The sequence below is a fragment of the Bubalus bubalis genome, chromosome 24 (genome assembly GCF_019923935.1).
Source record: "Bubalus bubalis isolate 160015118507 breed Murrah chromosome 24, NDDB_SH_1, whole genome shotgun sequence".
Classification (NCBI taxonomy): Eukaryota; Metazoa; Chordata; class Mammalia; order Artiodactyla; family Bovidae; genus Bubalus; species Bubalus bubalis.
The window spans coordinates 38,258,139-38,277,538 of record NC_059180.1 but is presented as its reverse complement, the minus strand read 5'-3'; the positions used below and the strand labels follow the sequence as shown (position 1 = coordinate 38,277,538).

General features: G+C 51.0%; 1 protein-coding gene across 3 annotated transcripts in view; it reads left to right on the top strand.

Moving 5' to 3' along the window:
- The window catches only part of UBN1 (ubinuclein 1), a 33,210-nt gene extending 13,924 nt beyond the window's left edge, over positions 1-19,286 (top strand). Inside the window, exons 8-18 of one of the 3 annotated variants that reach the window (XM_006054907.4) lie at positions 3,435-3,505; positions 4,711-4,840; positions 5,019-5,137; positions 5,275-5,403; positions 5,587-5,730; positions 11,541-11,591; positions 11,686-11,728; positions 12,755-13,975; positions 15,001-15,244; positions 15,470-15,559; positions 17,264-19,286. In XM_006054907.4, the coding sequence (XP_006054969.4) occupies positions 3,435-3,505; positions 4,711-4,840; positions 5,019-5,137; positions 5,275-5,403; positions 5,587-5,730; positions 11,541-11,591; positions 11,686-11,728; positions 12,755-13,975; positions 15,001-15,244; positions 15,470-15,559; positions 17,264-17,313 (2,292 nt within the window). In that variant the 3' untranslated portion in view covers positions 17,314-19,286. Of the gene's footprint in view, positions 1-3,434; positions 3,506-4,710; positions 4,841-5,015; positions 5,138-5,274; positions 5,404-5,586; positions 5,731-11,540; positions 11,592-11,685; positions 11,729-12,754; positions 14,074-15,000; positions 15,245-15,469; positions 15,560-17,263 lie in introns of those variants that run through there. The other 2 variants (XM_006054906.4, XM_025274700.3) reach the window with 2 other exon arrangements.
- Positions 19,287-19,400: the final 114 nt, after the last annotated feature.

The window sequence follows — 19,400 nt, the reverse complement described above, 5'->3', positions numbered from 1 at the left end:
GTTAAGACTGCACTTCCAGTACAGGGGGCACAGGTTGGATCCCTGGTCAGGGAACTAAAATCCTGCATGCGTCACGTTGCAACCTAAAAACAAACAAACTGGTTTGGTCTTTGTAAAGAAAATCATATCAGATTTCACTCTCTTCAGCAAAAGCAGGTACAGTATATAAAGTTGTGATCTAGGTGCTGAAAGGCTAGAAGTGGCTCTTCTTAATAATGAATAAAGAGCTCATTAAAAGGCTATTGGAACTATTGTAAATCAGCACAATCTGGCTGTCTGGTTTTATTTCATTTCCTAGCTAATCTCGGAGTGATTGATTTAACTGATTCATACAACGCCTCCGGCAAGGGTGTTTCTCATTAGGGTTGAGGGATCTCAGTTCTTCCTGGCAAACTAGCAACTACATAGTCAGTGGCTTTTTTATTTAGATTTATTTAAAAATGCAGCCCTTGACTACTAGAGCATAAAGCCAGATCCTCAGAGATACTGTTCTGCATGATTCAGAAGGCATCAGGAAAAACAAAAATTATATAGCCAGAAGGCTTCTGAAATGGCTGATATCTAAAAACTTGATTGGAGAGAATTCCCTTGCGGCTCAGTGGTTAGGACACCTTGCTTTCACTGTCAGGGGCCTGGGTTCAGTCCCCGGTCAGGGAACGAGGATCCCACCAGCCGCACAGAAACAAACAAAACTTGGAAGCCTGAGGTGGTGTTGGGTCTGATAAACAGGCCTTTGAAGTGCATGTTAATTAGGTTGAATTAATCTAAAGGCGCTTCTGCACCTTATAACCATCAGTGTGCTAAGTCCCGTCAGTCGTGTCTGACTCTTTGCGACCGTGTGCCCAGCACACAGGGACTGCAGCCCGCCAGGCTCCTCTGTCCACGGGATTCTCCAGGCAAGAATACTGGAGTGGGTTGCTGTGCCCTCCTCCAGGGGATCTTCCTGACCCAGGGATCGAACCCATGTCTCTTACGTCTCCTGCAGGTGGGTTCTTTACCCCTAGCGCCACCTGAGAAGCCCTGTAACCAGCAGTCTCTAAGTTGAAAGAATGACTCCATTTTGTTTTCTTGCAAACTGAACTCACAATCCCAATACATTAAATGTGCCACAGGGGAATTCCAAACTCCCGACAGCATAAGGCGTAACAGGAGACATTAATGTTGCCCTCTCTTCCTTCCCTCTCTGCCAGCCATCTCCAGCCTCTGCCCCTCCCCAGCCGAGCTAAATTTTCACATCCTCTTCAAGTTTTGTCTGGTACTGAACTTTCCTTCCTCTTAGTTTTCATCCTTGCAGCGATAATCTGTTCATTTGTGTGTTTATTCATCACCCACTCAGCTGACTTTTCCTCAGTAGCTGTTAGGTGATGGGCCGCTGTGGGAAACATGTTGATGAGTGAGATTCAGTTCACGTTTCTCCATGAGCTTGTTGTACAAACAGACTGATAGCCATGTAAACAGCGGGCTGTGGGACAGAGCAGGGTGAAATAAGTCATGATTGGATGGCCAACAGGATGGGCCAGTGGACCGCCAAACTTGAGGAAGGGAAAGAGGGGCCCTTGGGGGTCCATAGGGATAGGACTGGAAGCAGCAGGCTTGGCCAGCCTCTCGGGTGACGTGGCCTTCTGGTAAGCCAGGGCACAGGGCTGAGAACAGGCAACATGTTGGATAATAGGGACTCCTGGTATGTGGTGGGAGGTGGGGGCTGGACAGGATGGTGAGGCCATGTCCTGGAGAACCCTGACTGCCAGGTGGAGGAGTTTGGGTTTGATTCTAGGCTCAGGAAGGCCTCCCGAAGCGTTCTTAATAAAAGTGAGAGGATTTAAGAAGGGTGAGGTGCTGTTGTTAGAAGTAGGGACTTGGGAGGAAGAGCAGAAAGGAGTGGTTTAGATTTTGGACAAGTTGATTTGTATACTCCAGGGTCTTTCATTCAGGGAGATAATTGACAGTTCTGGTTCAGAGCTGAGGATAGAGGTTTAGGTTGTGTTTGTTATTTTGTGCATATGTATTATTTTGAAGCTGAGGGGGAGACATTGTTGGGTGAAGGGGTCTCTCAATGGAACTTGGGAGCGTGCCTGCAGCTAAGAGCTAGTGGAGGAGACAGGATAGAGCTAGGAGGTCAGGACAGGACCCAGAGGATGTGGTGAGGGGAAGGCCTAAGGGGCTAGAGAAAGGTAGGTGTTCCCAGGGGTTGATCAGGATTGATCATTTCACTGTAGACAATCACCTTACTGTCTCTGTTTACCATCAGTATTAATATGTCAAGCCTGACGTTTTATTTTGCCTAAAGCCTTTGGACCAGTGAGCTTCCTTGGTGGCTCAGACAGTAAAGAATCTGCCTGTGATGCAGGAGACCCAGGTTCAATCCCTGGGTCAGGAAGGTCCCCTGGAGAAGGGAATGGCAGCCCACTCCAGTGTTCTTGCCTGGAGAATCCCATGGACAGAGGAGCTGGGTGGGCTGCTGTCCATGGGGTCACAAAGAGTTGGACACGACTGAGCAACTGACTTTGAACCAGGAACCTCTTGGGTGTAGGTCAGTGGTTCTCAATCCTCTACATGCTCGTCACCAGAGTTCTTTTGGCGGGTCCTAATCTTGGGGCCTCTTTTAAGGAACACAGGCTTTCCCGGGAGATTCCGATGGGATGCGTTTAGAGTGCAGAAGGCCGCTCTGTGCATGCGGCCAAGTAGAGAACCCCTGGTCCAGACCTTTGTAAGCTGCTTTCCTCCCTTGTGCTTTTGGTGGCTTGGCTGCTTCCTGTGATTGCTTCAGGGGTCTCCAGGGTGGCCAGCATCTTGTTAACTGTGCTCTCATGGAGGCACAGTGCCATAGCGGCCTGCTGTATCTGTGTTAGTAGGTAGTCAGGTGGGTTAGTCATTCCAGTGGTCTGAGTAATAGAGTTTGTGATAACAACATACCCTAAATAGATTATGAATTTTCAAAGAATTATGGTTTTTAAATGCTGAAGCAGCACATTATCATTGTTACTAATATTATTTTGGTGAATAAAGGCCTTCAAATATGGCAGGTTTGTTAAAGTTCTTGATTGTTTTGTGCTGTAGATGGTATGGAAAACACAACTCGCCATTTAGATGATAGAGTGCTGGGCAGAGGAACTCGCTCGCTGACTGAATCAGATTCACGAGTCCCTTGACTCTTAATTTTCTTCACATAAGACTCAACCCTCTCACATGACTGTTGTGTCAAGTCCTGGGAAGAATGGACTGTCTGTCCGTAGATGCTGCAGCAGCCTGTGAAGAGAGCTGGATGCGCCACTTTGGGAGCATGCAGTGGTCATAGGTGAACTGAGTCTGGGTTAGGATCGAGCGGGGCAGGGCTCAGTGACGGTTTGGTCATCTGGCGTTCTCGAGGCCTGTGGGTGAGCGTGCGGGCGGTGGGAGCCAGGGCACTAACGGCTGTTCTGTCTGCCGTGAACCAGGCTGCCAGAGCTGTGGAGGGAGAGAGCAGACAGAAGTTCTTCACCCAGGATGTTAACGGCATCCTCCTAGAGTGAGTATCTTTTGTGTCTTTGCATCTGCTGTTACCATGCAGGGGTTCAGCAGGCCCGGGGAAGTGGGAGTACAACTGAGGGAAAAGAAAGCCCTGATGAGATTTTTAAAAATTGGTTTCTATTGCTTTATTGTGGTTTTTTAAAATAGAGGTCGGGGCGGGGACATCAGATGTTTGTCTCTAGGAACTGCTAGACCATCCTCACCTGAGGCAGCAGACGTTGTTGGGACTCTTGTGTCTTCGTCCTGGCACGCTGGGGAGGGTGTTGTGCCGCCTGTGAGGTGAGAGCAGAGAGCAGGCGCTGCCTGCCTGTCTCTGAGGAGAGGGAGAGACGGCTCGGTGCAGGCCCGGGCCCTGCCCTCGGGGGCACTCCTCGGCGAGCCTGGTCCTTCTCCTCCTAGTCGCACTTGTGCTCCGAGGCCAGTGCTCACCCTCCCACTCCCCATCTCACACACGCCAGCCTCTAGGACACCCTACTGTCTGAATTGGATTAAAAAGAAAAAAAAAAAGCCCAAACCCACACGTACAAATCCGAGCCAGATTCTTTGTATCTGGCCCTCCAGCTTTGCCAGTTTCTTTCCTGGTTGCATCGTGTACCAGAGGAAGCTGATTACACAACTTCTGAGGGTTTTGCATGTGTGAAACCAGTGGTCAAGACCAGGGGATATTCTAGCGAAGGACCTTGCCTGGCCAGGACAGAGGGAGATTGGCCATTTGGGTCAGGGAGCACCTGAGGGTCTGCACAGGTGAGGGGTTTGTGCCCTGGAGTGTGCCAGATCCAGAGAGCTCAAGGGATGGAAGACAGACTGCATTCTGCTCGTCTTAGTGGGGACGCTGCAGGTGTGAGGATTTCCTTGACCATGTAGTCAGGGACAGAACTTGGAACTGTAGGGGAAAAAAGGGGAAGCTCTGCTGGAACCCTAAGCAACTTGATTACTTCCCAGCTTGAAAGCATTTATGCTTTCTTTGTTTATGAAACTTAGAACTTCAGAGCTTGTACTCTTGGAGACTCGGTTTTCTTGACACCTTTGACTCGGTCTTGTCTTTGACCTGAGAACCTTGGTGCACTCTGCCTAGCTAAGTTCGTCGGGTTTGTTGTGCTGGCCGCTCCGTGATGCTGTGTGAATGGCGAGATAAGGCTTGGCCCACTCTTGGCTCCTGCAGACAAGGGGTGCTGCAGTGGGTGACTCTGCTCTGTTCTTCAGCATAGAGGCACAGACCCGGGAGCTGAGCAGCCAGACCCGTTCTGGAGTGTATGCCTACCTTGCTTCCTTCCTGCCCTGCAGCAAAGACACCTTGGTCAAGCGTGCACGGAAACTGCACCTCTGTGAGCAGGTGGGTAACCTTGCAGTGGAGCCCTGTGGCTTCGGGCCCAGCAGAGAGGGTGGCACATGCTCACAGGTGCCGCAGCTGTTGCTGCACGGCCTCCGTGCGGTTGGTTATGCTTAGAGTGTGTCCTCAGCCTAAAAAGTGACGTGTAAACCAGACTCATGACTGGTCTTGCTCTTAGCAGGGTGGGCGTCTGAAGGAGCCGCTGCAGAAACTTAAGGAAGCCATCGGCAGGGCCATGCCTGAGCAGATGGCCAAGTACCAGGACGAGTGCCAGGCCCACACGCAAGCCAAGGTCGCCAAGTAAGTGCGTCCCCTTGCTGCCTTCAGCATCCTCACCTCTTCTGAGAAGTCATGGGGGGTGGGGGCGGGGGCGGTGGGCAGGAGGAAGCAGGTCTGTGGTGACCTTAGGGTCCTGCCTAATTCTTCCCACTCTCTAGGATGCTGGAAGAGGAGAAGGACAAGGAGCAGAGAGAACGGGTCTGTTCTGATGAGGAGGAAGATGAAGAGAAAGGGGGCCGGAGGATAATGGGACCCCGGAAGAAGTTCCAGTGGAGTGATGAAATCAGGTGTGCCCAAACTGGGACCTTGCCTCAGTGGAGGGTTTGTGGGGCCAGTGTCTGAGCATGTTCCTGTGTTTCTAATGAAGGTTAGAATCTTTTTCTTTAATTAGGGCTGCTGAAAGCACATGATTGAAACCTTGAAGAAGCGTTTGGGTGGTTTAAAGGTTGTGACTTCTGCCCACTCTGCAGGGAGCTGCTCTGTCAAGTGGTGAAGATAAAACTGGAGAGCTTTGACCTGGAGAAGAACAAGGCCCAGTCCTGGGAGGACTACGTGAAGGCATTTCTGGATGCTGAGGTCAAACCTCTCTGGCCCAAAGGCTGGATGCAGGCCAGGTGAGGGCCCGTGGGCAGCCAGTGTAGTCAGTGTGACCTTAGGGTGGAGCGTTTTTGCAGACCATGGAATTCTCCAGGCCAGAATTCTGGAGTGGATAGCCTTTCCCTTTTCCAGGGGATCTTCCCAACCCAGGGATCGAACCCAGGTCTCCCGCATTGCAGGTGGATTCTTGACCAGCTGAGCCACAAGGAAAGCCTATTCTTGTAAAGAGATGTTGTGAGTGATTCTTCTGTGTCAGGCCACCAGAGCCCCACCCTCAGAGTCACAGGCTGGTGGATTGGACTCTCATCTCACCTGAGAAACTAGGGGCTTCTCTGTCTCCCTGGGAAGAGGGAGTTATTTGTGGGATTTTGTCTTTGTCATTCTTTATCCCACTTAGTTCTGTGGCCGTATGCCCTTTTCTGCTGTGACATGATGGCACCTACTGGAAGCTGGGAGGCAGGTGCATGTCAGGAACATTTTAATTTTCTGAACAGAATTCTTATTTGAAACTGGAAAGAGTGACTACTTCTTAGAGCCAAGTGCCAGACTCTTCTAACAGGCTACTTTGTGTTACATAGCTTTCTATGAGGTGGATCGTATCTGCAATACACAGAGAAAGTTTCCTATAACTGCTGCTGCCATTGCTGCTAAGTTGCTTCAGTCGTGTCCGACTCTATGCGACCCCATTGAAGGCAGCCCACCAGGCTCCTATAACTAGTGCTCTTTAAAAAAATTTTGGAGGGGGAATATACTTAATGTAAACTTTAGCATCTTTCAGGGCACAGTTCAGTGGTGTTAGATACACTCACATGTTTGTGCAGCAGCACCAACTCTGCATTTCCCCTCCGCACAGACCTGGAGGCCACCATTCTACTCTGTGGTTTTGACTGCTTTAAATACCTTGTATCAGTGGACTCATACAAAGTGTTTGTCTTTGTGTCTGGCTTACTCCACTCAGCATAATGTCTTCAAGGTTCATCAATTATAGAATGGATCAGAACTAACTTCCTTTTTAAAGCTGAATAATAATGTCCTATATATATACATTTTGCTTATCCATTCATCTATCGATGGTACTTGGTGTTGCTTCCACATTTATGCTATTGTGAATAATGCTGCTGTGAACGTGGACGTACAAACATCTCTGTGAGACCCTGCTTTCACTTCTTTTTCATGTGCACTTAGAACTGGAATTTGGAGAAGGCAATGGCACCCCACTCCAGTACTCTTGCCTGGAAAATCCCATGGACAGAGGAGCCTGGTGGGCTGCAGTCCATGGGGTCGCTAAGAGTCAGACATGACTGAGCGACTTCACTTTTACTTTTCACTTTCATGCATTGGAGAAGGAAATGGCAACCCACTCCAGTGTTCTTGCCTGGAGAATCCCAGGGACGGGGGAGCCTGGTGGGCTGCCGTCTCTGGGGTCGCACAGAGTCGGATACGACTGAAGCGACTTAGCAGCAGAACTGGAATTGCTGGATCGTATGATGATGTGTTTAACTTTTGAAGTACCACCTTAATGTTTTTCATGGTAGCTGTTATCTTTTTACATTTCCACCAGCAGTGCACAAGGTTCTAGTTTCTCCACATCCCCACCAACAGTCGTTGGTTTGTTTTTTTTTTGGTAGTAATCATCCTGATGGATATGAGGTGGTGCCCCATAGTTCACTTTGCTAGTGATTAGTGATATCGAGCATCTTTTCACGTACTAAATGTACATTTGTATATCTTCTTTGGAGATGTGTTTATTCAAGTCTTTTGCCCATTTTTAAATTGGTGTGCTTTTTTGTGTTAAGTTTTAAGAGTTCACTATGTATTCTGGATATTAATCCCTTATCAGATCATAATTTCCCAATATTTCTTTGTTCTCTGGGTTGCCTTTTTACTCTATGGATAGTGTCTTTCAACATAGATGAAATGGACAAGTTTCTAGAAACACAAAACTTACCAAGACTAAATCAGAAAAAAATAGGAAGTCTAAATAGGCCTATAATTGTTTATTGTTTATTCTCTATTTTCCTTATTTTTTCTCTAATCTTTATTATTAATATATCTTTCATTCTGCTGGCTTTAAGTTTAGTTCTTTTTTCTGTTCCTTATAAAATCGGGTTGTTGATTCAAGACCTTCCTTGTTTCTTAATGTAAACAGTTGTACCTAAAAATTTCCTCTCTTAGCACCGCTTTTCACTTTGTCCTATAGATTTTGGTATGTTGTGTTTTCATTTTCATTTGTTTTTTTAAGTATTTTCTAATTGTCTTTGTGATTTCTTCTTTGATCCATTGATCGTTTAAAAGTATGTTGTTAAAAGTTGTTTTGTCTAATGTATCTGCCTTTTTTTCCTTACAATTTTGTTTTCCAGTTTTCCTTTTGTTACTGATTTCTAACTTCATTCCGTTGTGATCAGAGAAGATACTTTGTATGGTATCTGTCTTTTAAAATCTACCGAGAGTTCATTTGTGGCGTAACATATGGTCTCTCCTAGAAAATGTCCCATGTGCACTTGAGAAAGTGTATTCTGTTGTTGGGTACAATGTCTTGTGTCTCTCTGTTATGTCTAATTGGTTTATTGTGTGAAGTCCTCTGTTGGTTTATCTTCTGTCTGATTATTCTCTCTCGTGACGGGTACTGAAATCTCCAGCTTTTATTGTGAAGCTGTTTACTCGTCTCTTCCGTTCCATCACTTTTGTTTCGTATGTTTGAAAGGTTTGTCAGGTGCATGAGTGTTTACAATCGCTGTATCTTCTTGCTGTATTGAGCCTTTTATTAATATGTAATAGCTTTCTGTATCTTTTGTACCCTTTCTTGAGTTCAATACAGCTGCCTCTGCTCTCTTGGTTATTTTTGCATGGAGTACCTTTTTCAGTCCTTCTATTTTCAGTCTGTTCTTGTCTTTGGCTCTTGTAGCTTGCCTGGAAATCGCACGTACAGGGGAGCCTGGTGGGCTACAGTCCCTGGGGTCGCACCAGGTGGACACGATTGAGCGTAGCGCCGCAGCAGCAACGGACAGCATACAGTTAGATCGGGTCATGTCTTTTATTTATTCTGCCAGTCTCTGTCTTTTGATTAGAGTGTTGAATTGTTATTTTTTAAAGTAGTTACTAATACTTCTGTAAGTTGATTAACATCTTAAAACTCTGCTCCCATACAGCTCTGCTGCTGTCACAGAAGTACATTTTTATGCATTGTGTGCCCCAAAACATAAACTAGTAGTTTTAAAAATGCCTCTTAAATTATGTAGAAGACAAGATTTAGAGTTACCAACCAAAGTCATAATAATATTTACTAGCTTTTAAATTAGTATTAGTCTCTTAAATCATACTTTAAAAAGTACGATTACAAACCACTGTTAGAATGACGCTGGCTTCTCTAGTGGTCTCGTATATTCACCTTTCTGAGATCTTTACTTGTGCGTGTAACTTTGAGGTGCTGTCTTTTCGTTTCACCCTCAGGACCCGTGAGCATTTTTTACAGGATAGGTTTTTTGACCATGAACACCTTCAACTTTTATCTTATCTGGGGATATCCTCCACTCTTTGATTGAAGTATAGTTGATTTACATCTCCCCCACTCTTGAGGGTCAGTTTCGTCAGATACAGGGTTCTTGGTTGACACTATTTTTACTTTAGACTTTGAATGTATCAGCCCACACTCTTTTGGCCTCCAAAGTTTCTGATGAGAAATCTGCTGATAATTTTATTGAGGATCCCTCGTGTGTGATGATTCAATAGTCTCTGGATGCTTTCAATATTCTGTCTTTGTCTCTGGCTTTTGAGAGTTTGATTTTCATGTGTTTGGTGTGGGTCTCTCGATTTCATCTTAGGAGTTCTTTGCACTTCTTGGATATTTATATTCATATATTTACGCTTACGTGGTCTGTTTTCACATTTGGAAAGTTTCAGCCGTTATTTCTTCACTCTTCTGGGCCCCTTTCTCTGTCCTCTGGGGACGTCTGTGCTGTGAGGGTGCGTGCGTGCTTGATGGTCCCGTGGGTCCTTCAGACTCTGATTACTTTTCTTCAGTCTTTTCTTTCTGCTCCTCAGTCTCGATCATCTTCATTGTCCTGTTTCAGGTTCTTTGTTTTTTTTCTGCCTGCTCAAATCTGCCTTTGAATCTCTACTGAATTTTTCATTTGTTACTGTCCTTTTCGGTTCTAGAATTTCTTTTTGGTTTCTTTTCAGGTTTCTTATCTCTTTATTGATGTTTTTTCACATTATTTTCTTTCTCCACATCTTCCTTTAGTTCTTTGTCCACCTTTAGGACAGTTGTTTTTGTCTGGTGTATCTGCCATTTGGACTTTTCTCAGAGACAGTTTCTGTTGATTTGTGTTTTCCTTTGAATGGGCCATATCTCCTGTTTCTTTATGTACCTTGTGTTTTTTTTTGTTGTTGTTGTTGAACAGCAGACATTTGAATCTAATAATGTGATAACTCCGAAAATCAGATTCTCCCCTTTCCCTGGAGTTTGCTTGTTTTGTGTTTTGTCTTTAGTATAGGCTGTCTCTATGTCAAGGATCAGCCTGAGGTGTGAACTTAACGTGTTATTCTTACGTCTTTTCCAAGCTTTTCCCTAGCACACGCAGTCACTGTCTGATTTCTCCCACATACGTAGTTTTTTTTTTTTAATGCTCTAGTCTTTAACGTCTAACTTCCAAAGGGGGGAAAAATGATAAAAAGGAAGAGGTTAAAGGGGATCCTCGGAGAAGGCAGTGGCACCCCACTCCAGTACTCTTGCCTGGAAAATCCCATGGACAGAGGAGCCTGGTGGGCTGCAGTCCATGGGGTCGCTAAGAGTCAGACACGACTGAGCGACTTCACTTTCACTTTTCACTTTCATGCACTGGAGAAGGAAATGGCAACCCACTCCAGTGTTCTTGCCTGGAGAATCCCAGGGACGGGGAAGCCTGGTGGGCTGCCGTCTATGGGGTCGCACAGAGTTGGACACGACTGAAGCGACGCAGCAGCAGCAGCAGCAGCAAAGGGGGTGCTGGCCCTTTAAGTCCCCTGGCAGTTGCTTCAGCCAGTAGTGCGACAGCAATGGGCTGCCGCCCTGTGTGCACCTCCCACCCCCACGATCAGAAGCAGCGATTGGCCATCAGAGCACAGGTCCCTGGTCTTTGGAGACAAGGTCCTTTTTCCCACGCTGGTTCCCTCAAGCTGTGTGCAAGCTGCTCCAGGAACACTTGCAGCTGCGGGCCACCAGGTGCGGGGTGGGTGGCTGCTCCTGTGCTGAGAGCCAGGATGAACCACAGTTCACTCGTCTGAGTCCTCCCCTGGAAGCGGCAAGCTTGACCAGCCTCTGAAATTATAGAGTGGTTCCATCAGATGGGCTCGGCTAGCGTAGTGTAGTTGTCCAGGTGGGAGATCACACCTGGTGCTTCCTGCTCAGCGTCTTCCTAGGACCCTCCCCGTGGAGCTAGGGAGTGTTCTCGGTCACGTAGGCCTTCTCTTAGAGTCCCTTCAAGTGGAATTGCTCTTCTCACTGTAGATTGGACTCCCGATGGTACGTAGGGAAGGGCATAAAGAAAATTCTGTTGAGCTTCTCTGGGAAAAGTTGTGCATTTGAAGGGGGATGAGAACAGGTAGTAAGGAGAGTGCTCCTGCCCTTAGGGGAAGAATCACTCTGAGAGGTCTGGGGGCAGAGTCCTCGCTTTTTGGGGGGAATCCTAGCTCTGTGGCTTTCGGGTGGCCAGGCAGCTACGTAAGGCCCCCTCAGCAGCCCCCTGACATTAATGGGTGACAGTCCCTTCATACCAGGGAGGTGGGGAGGCTCGGGGGGCAGACTGCTTTCAGGGGCTCGTGGGGACTTCCCCGTGTCTCTTTGTTCCAGGACTCTGTTTAAGGAGAGCAGACGAGGCCACGGGCACCTGACATCAATTCTGTGAGTGTCTCAGTGTTTTCACTTGTCAGGACTACTGGCATTTTTATCTCTGAGGATCTTCTCTGAATCTTTCCTGTGTTCTTCCTTTGCACAGGGCCAAGAAGAAAGTAATGGCCTCTTGCAAAATGAAGGTGAAGGTGAGTCAGCCTGCCCAGTGATGTGCCACCTGTTCTGAGCTCTCTGCAGCCATGCTCCTGGCAGCTCATGGAGCTTTGCTGGTCTGGGGACAGCTCTTCAGGATGAGGTTGTACCAGGAGGCAGCCTGGCCCACAGGAGGGGCCTGGGGTCCGCAGGACTGAGACCTGACCTGGGCCACTAGTGCCCTCCAGCCCCAGGTCTAGGAAGCATCACCTACCTGGCCAGTTCCTGGGGTTGTTGTGGAGTTAAATGAGGTCTTCTTGGTGAATTGTCCTTTTACGGAAGAGCGCCCCCGAGCCAAGTGCAGGTGGGCCTGGATTGGCATCGGGCAGCAGGAGGCTTTGTCCAGCTGACTGACAGGTGCAGAGGGGAGTGCGATGGCTGGAGACTGAAGACTGCAAAATGACTTTGATGTTGCAGAGCTCTCTCGATGTAGTAAAATTGCCGTTTTACCAAAATTTTTGCCAATTCCTGAGGCTCTGTAGCTCCCCTCACTGTCCCTGAACAGCCCGAGGGAAGGAGCGTGCAGATCAGTTACTCCCAAGTGTCTGTTGATCTCCTCTGATGTCCCTAAGACTCACTGCACCAGGTGCTGGGGAGGTGGGAGTGACAGGACAGACTGTGAGCCCAGAGGGGAGTTAGGTGCTGGCGAAACCAAGGAGGGAGAGAGCGAAAGCAGTCCCCTTTCATCCTGACCGCGGCTGGGAGCTGAGGTGGGGTGAGGGCCGGAAGGGAGCACATCTTGTTGTTCAAGTCGTACAGTTTTTCAGAAACAACGGTTTCCTTGAGTGTGTTGCGGTGGCAGAATGCCTGGGTCAGCCCCGCCCACCCAGCTGTGGCCAGAGGGTGGTGGGGTTGCAGCATTTCCGAATCCACGCAGGCCTCCTGCTCCTTTCGTCCCTGGCTTCGCGATCACCCTGGAAGGCCCGCTGCCTGTATGTTTTCTCATGCTCGAGTCCCTTCAGCAGGGCCAGGGTTGGCATCTTTGGACATTTGTAAACACAAGCCTTTATGCTTGCCTCTAGGAATCATCTGCTAAGCCAGATAAGAAGGTGTCCGTCTCATCAGGCCAGACGGGCAGCCCCCTGGCTTTGCCTTCAGAGCACCTGGGAGGAGGCCTGGGCGTGGGGGCTGCAAGCAGGGAGCCCTCGTCCCAGGCATCTGGCAGCCTCGCTCACCCTGCTCCTGTCAACCTGGAGGACTCGTTGGATGGAGACTTGGTCCATAATTCTGCCTCCTCGTTGGAGGCAGTGTCCAAGGAACTGGCTGTATTGCACAGCAGGGCTGGTGGGGGCTCAGAGTTCCCGCTGCCCACACACGTGAAAGTGCCTGCAGAGAAGCTCGCGGGTGTTCTATGTCCAGAAGAAAAAAGGAACTTTCCAAAGCCCAGCCCTTCTTCTGCCCCTCCACCCTCTAGCTCTCTGCAGTCACCCCTCAATTTTCTGGCTGAACAGGCTCTGGCCCTGGGGCAGTCCTCTCAGGAGAAAAAAACAGAGAGTTCTGGCTACAAAGAGCTGTCCTGTCAGGCTGCTCTTGGCAAGGGCCCGCCGGAAGGGCAGCAGCCAAAAGCCAAGCACCACGGCTTGCCGCGGACGTCTCACGCACCCCCGGCGGGCACCGCCATGCCCGGCCCCCAGGTCAAGGTCTTTCATGCCGGCACGCAGCCGCAGAAGAGCTTCACCCCTCCGGCTCCATTCATCAATAAGCTTCAGGGCCCGAAGCCTGGCTCCCCTCAGTGTCACCGATCCCTCCTGCAGCTTGTCAAGACAGCGACCAAAAGCCAGAGCTTTCATGCTTCCATGCCAGCCTCCTCAGGCACGCCAGCCTCCAGCAGCAGCTCTCATAAGACCCCAGCTTCATGCTCTGCTGCCGTGAGCCATCCAGCAAAACCACACTCAGCCAGCTCTTCAGGACCACCCTACAAGACCAGTCCCTTCCTGGGCTCTGCCTCCAAACATGGGGTGTCGTCCGGCAGCCCCTCATCTGGAGGAACGCCGGTCCAGAGCCCTGCTTCTGGGAACCTGCTCCCCACGGCGCAGCCTCCCTCCACAGGACAGTCCACCAGCCGACCTGTCCCTGGCCCTGCAGTGAAGAAGCCGCCTGTACCCCAGAAGTTGACCCTGGTGGCCCCTCCCGGTGGTCCCAATGGAGATTCTAGTGGGGGGACCCAGGGTGTGGCCAAGTTACTGACCTCCTCCCTGAAGCCCAGCGCGGTGAGCAGCGTGACATCGTCTACCTCCCTGCCAGTGAGTGTCCTGCTGCAGCCCGCCGCCCTCGTGGGCCTTGTGGGCGGGGCCACTGGCCTCGCCCTGGTCTGAGAGTGAGAGCTGATGCTCACGGTCAGGTAGGAGCAGCGAGCCCGCCAGTTGGAAAGAGGACCGGGCTTCCTGTTTTCAGGCCTTTACTTTTCTGGTGGCCAGACTCCCAGGAAAGCCTGAAAAGTCTCCCGGGGAGGATGAGTAGGGCAGGACTGGGCAGCACTGCATGTGCAGGGAGGCTGTGGATCCGGATGGCCAGAGGGAGTCCGGAAACTCGCCCTGCACAGCCTCCTGCCTGTCCTCTCTCCAAGCGAGCATGTGAAGCGAGTCCTGCCCTCAGGTGTCAGTTACAGGGATGTCATGACCAGGAAGACCGTCCTCAGGATGATTATGTTGGGTTTGGGGAGACTCCACATGTGAGACAAAGGTGCCGTGACCCAGCCCCTGGTTACTGAGGCTCACCTCGGGTGATTAATTACAAGAGGTTTGCATGAAGGTTGGGGATTGAGAGCTTCTTTTCCCCTCCGTTTTTCCCATATATAAGAGCGTGTGGTTGCAAAGAGCAAACATGTAGAAAGGTGTGTTTAGCAAAGCTTCACTCGCCTCTGTCTGCCTTCCCCAGCCCTTGTAACTGCCTTCCTTAGTTTCTAGGTTTTTTCTGTTTCTTTGTAAAAACCAAAGGTAAATGCCTCTGTGTGTGTGTGTGTGTGAGATGGAGGGAAGTATACAGCCATTGCTATATCCCTGTATTGGTGGGTATCCATGTATGATACTCTCTCATTCCTTTCTTGCACAAAGGAGGCATAATTAATAGCTGTTTGTAAAGTGAACGCTGCTCGGGAAGCCCTTCTGTGCTGGTTCTCTGCGATGGTCCTTCCTCGGGGCTGCAGTGGAGGGGCGGCTGATGTGCATGTAACCCTCTCCAACCCACCCCCAGTGCGGTGCCAGCTTTGGTTTGTGAGTGGGCTTGGATGGGGCTGGACTCCTGACCCCTCTCTGTGCTTCTTCCCCAGAAAGGAGCGAGTGGGGCTGTGCTGTTGACTGGCTCCTCATCCTTGAACCTGCTGTCTTCAACCTACAAGGCTGGCAGTCCCAAGCTCCCTGGGGCCTTGAACTCGAGCCCCTTGGGGATTATCTCCCAGCTTCCCCTCCACGTGATCTCCTTCAGTGCTGACTCCTCTGCTAAAGCGGGGGTCTCCAAGGATGCCATCGTCACTGGCCCTGCCCCCGGGACGTTCCACCATGGCCTCGGCCACAGTAAGTGCCTCCCTTCCTCATACTGGAGCACAGGAGGGACCCCTGGGCCTCTGTGCTGGCGGGTTCTGCTCTGCTGTGCTGGGTTCCTGTGTGTGTCTGGTGTGTGAGCGTGGACAGCCTCCCTGGCGCTGTGCTGAGCCCTCCCACCCTGGGGTTTGCACCCGGGACCAGGCTGCTCCCCCGTCTCAGTGTGTTTTGTTCCCTCTCTCTCTTGTCTCCTCTCAGGTCTCCTGGCCGGCGTGCACTCCAGCCCGCCTCGTGCCGCGCCTCTCCCGCACACTGCTGTGTCTACCCACCTCCCGCAGAGCCTGCCAGGTAATTTCCAGGTGGTCAAGAGTGCCACGTGCACTGCGGGCCATTCCCCTCCATCAGAGGCCTTCTCTGCTGCCAAGGACAACGTCTCCCCCTGCCGTCACTGTGTCGTCTGGGTTCATCGTGGGAGGCTCGAGCGTCTTTGTGGTACTTGGCACGAGGGATGCAGTCTCTCCCACACTGACACCTGCCTTGCCCTGTGCGATCACGGAGGCGCAGTGGCCTGAGTACTCGGCTCAGGACTTCCTTGCCCTCAGCTCAGTGTTTCCTCTTCAGTGTAACCAAGACTGGAAGGGTGATGGTGTTGATTTCCCAGGGGCTAGCTGGGGCACTGCAGGCCTTTCGGTTCACACTGCCACCCCTTCCAGGTGGGACCAGCTAACAGGACTCCACCTTAGTGTAAGTGAAAGGGGAAGTCTGGTCGCAGTGGTGGGTGACAGTGGCAGGGCTTCAGGCGGGACCCTGACCCCTCATGGAGCGTGTGTCCAGGAGAGGAGCAGCGTGCGCTTCAGTCCGGGGTGATGCGGGGGCTTGGGAGCACGGCAGGACTGAGCAGCGTCCTTCTTCCCTGCGTCTGCCCTGCACACAGCAGTGGCTGCAGAAGGGGCCAGCCTGCAAGCCCTGGCTCACAGCGCAAGGAGTGGGCACATGCGCCCTGAGCCAGCGCCTGCCCAGTGGGCAGTCTGCCTAGCCCCGTCCCGGGACCGTGGCTCTCGGTGCACGTAGTGCAGGGCCGGCTGCTCCCGGCTGCTCCGCACCTGCTCCCGGCTGCTCCACACCTGCTCCAGGCACGGCCTGGGGGCTGCGCTGCTCAGCGTCCTGAGGCTGATGCTTAACAGTGAATGCCAGAGGCCATCTGTGTGCAAGGGTGGACTGCAAGTCTCTCAGACAGAAACATGCTTTCTTCAGAGAAAGAAACTGGGGCTAAGCCTTGTCAGCAGTTACTCCCTGTTCCTATGGAGAAAGCAGGGACTTGTTCCACAAACTGGTGGTCTCCGAGCCATCCAGGTGAGAGCGGGTGACATTTGAAAGACTGCACTGCCTCTGTTTGCTTTTGGTAACACTCTCAAACAGAAAATAATTGGAGTACTATTGGAAACGTGACTACTGATGTGTGGAATTTTCAGGAAAAAAGGGAAAAGTGTTGTCTTGTACCATTTCTTTCCTGTTTTTCCTCTGGGAGTTAAAAGGCTGTCTGAAAAGCATCTGGGCTGTAAGAGACCACTTGACTGTCTCTCTTGTGACACTCGTCGTGTTGTAGGATTACACTGAGTGGTCATCGGTGAGAAGCCTTCTGCTGTCTCAGCTCTGACTCGTGTCTGCTTTGCTTTCTTCCCCGTGTGGGCTCAGAACATGAGCGCCTGTGAGCTTGCCCTTCAGGCCCCAGGTCTGCAGTGGAGAGGTGCTCACTGCGTCTGACAGGCCTCACGAGGAGCCGGGCTCTGCCCTGGGATGGCAGCTGTGGCTGGCAGCGGGAGCAGCCCTTGCGGCACAGGCGGTGCTCAGCCAGCGGCCGCCCTCCCAGCGCCGGCGCACCGCCCGTGCCGCAGATAACCTGCCAGCGCGTCCGGCTCCTTTGAGCCCCAGAACACTCGGTGTTCGGGGACTTGTGCTATTTCAGAAGTGGTCCCCTTGAGGTTTGGTTACTGCTGCCTTCAAGGAGATCCTGAGACTCTTTGTGTTCTGTTTTTGCTTACTGTTTTTCAGATGCTTCTCAGCTTCATGGGAAAGGGCCCAGTGTACCAAGGAAATTGTGATTTTCAGGGCAAAGGCTGGAAGCTGCACAAGGAGGTCTCAGAAGTTGGATGATAACTACGCTCTGCCATTGGTTTTCTTCTGGAGAAGGCGTGAGTGCTAAGTGGAGCGTCTCTTGGCACGTGTGATGTGCCTTCAGTTCAGGGAGCAGCTCTGTGCTTCTCTGGGGGCCCCGGCCAGCCTGGTGCTCAGCGCCTCGTGGCTCTGTTGCAGACAGTCGTTGGAGGGGCAGCGCTAGGCCAAGGAGCATGCCAGCTCGTGCTGGGCGCTCTGGTGGCAGGGCAGAGGAGGTGGCCCAGCTCCTCGCATTTGGCCAGAGTACCTCAGCGCAGCCTACTGGTCGGGGGCTCCTTCTGCCCACAGTGGGCTCCCTGGTTGGTCAGAGTGTCCGTCCATCCTCCCGGCTCACACCCCAGCTGGGAGAGGTACCTTGTTCTCTGAAAAATACTCAGAACACCCAACGTGTGCTCATCGTGGGGGCCATTCTCTCCACTGAACATGACAATGAAGCTCTTTTAGAGAAAAGACCTTTGTAGATTCAACAATTATGGTAGGATTTTTAAAGACACTTATTTTTGGCTCAGTTTTGATCCTTACCATTAAATGCATTGGATAGAATTGGACTGTTCTCCGCACTTCATGTTGTTCCTAGAAAGACATAATTCCAGTGCCTTTATGGTGGAGCAGGACTGGACACGTCCACTTGGCCCTCTGAGTGGGTCTCAGATGAAGACCTTTTTAAAGACATGTCTGTATCTAAGACAGAACCAGCTTATTTGAGTTTTCTATGGTTGCACATCACAACCTGGGCCATCCTGACTGGAAGGTCACCTGGGCCCTGCCTCAGGTCCCAGCTCAGCCAGGGCCCCTCACTTTGTTTCTCCCAAGTTCATGCAGGTGGGCTGCAGAGCCCCGAATTCCTTCTTCGTCTCTTTGAGGGCTGAGGATGTGAGGAGTTCCAGGCTGCAGGTAGACATTCCAGTTTATCGTAAAACCATGCTCAGGCAGAGCTGCGGGAACAGGCCCCTAGGAAGTGTGTGCCGTGCAGAAGCTGGCCTTGAGGTCCATGCTCTCCAGACAGCAGGCTCTGCCTTCACTGGGAGGTGGACAAGGCTGTGCCCCTCTCAGCCAGCGGCTGCTTCTCAAGGATTTTTCGGGCGCTTGCCTGTCCTGTGAAGTCTGAACCGACTGTTCCAGCTAAGTCATTTCCCTTATGTTGAGAGTAAATAGCCTCCTCAGAATGTGCGCCTGCCTACGTGGAGACATGGGCAGGTCCTTTTGGGTCCTGACTCCCAGGATATGACTCTTGGTGTCTCTCGATTTCTCAGAGGCGGTCCGGCTGCCCAGGGAGCAAGACTGCGGTTGGCCAGCCAGCCAGCCAGGCCTCTGCTTGACTTTTTTTTAACAGAAAAACCAACACGTGTGTCACATGGGGCCACGTGGAATCCTCGTCCCTTTACTCTATTTTTTGCAACTTGGGTTTCCAGTTTACAGACTAGTCTTAGGTAGTAGCAAAAGAGCCAAAGAAGAGATTGGTATTGCTGAGCTCAGAGCGGCGCAGAGGCCGTCCGTCCAAGAGCGCTGAGCGGCGGGAGGACACCAGGTGCCCCACCCACCGTGCCCCCACCTCCCGGCACCACCCAGCTTTCGGCCGGAGCAGGATGCCCTCCTCCTTAGGAATCTAGCGATGCCTCTTGCCTCAGGGAAACGTTTCTTTGATGGGGAGTTGATGAGGTTTCTTTTCCTTGTTGATGCTTTATTTGTGGTAACGGAAGAGTGAGTGACTTTAGCCACGGCAAGGAGGGCTGCAGGCGGAGGCGTCCCGGCCACCATGCTGTGGGCTCCCCTTGCTGGCAATTCTTGGGTGTGAAAGGGCTGTGGCTTTTGTGCAGCGACTATGTTGGTGTTGGGGGTGGTGTGGAAATTGTTAATCTTGTATAAAGCAACACAATAAATTGTTTCAAGGTTTCCAGAACATCGTTTCTTTTGCGTTTCTTTTTACCGTATTTGCAAGTAATTCTCTCTCCCTTAGGAGCTGGTAGTTGGGGAACATTCATTCTGGCTGAAAGCGAAGCAGGCCCTGGGGAAT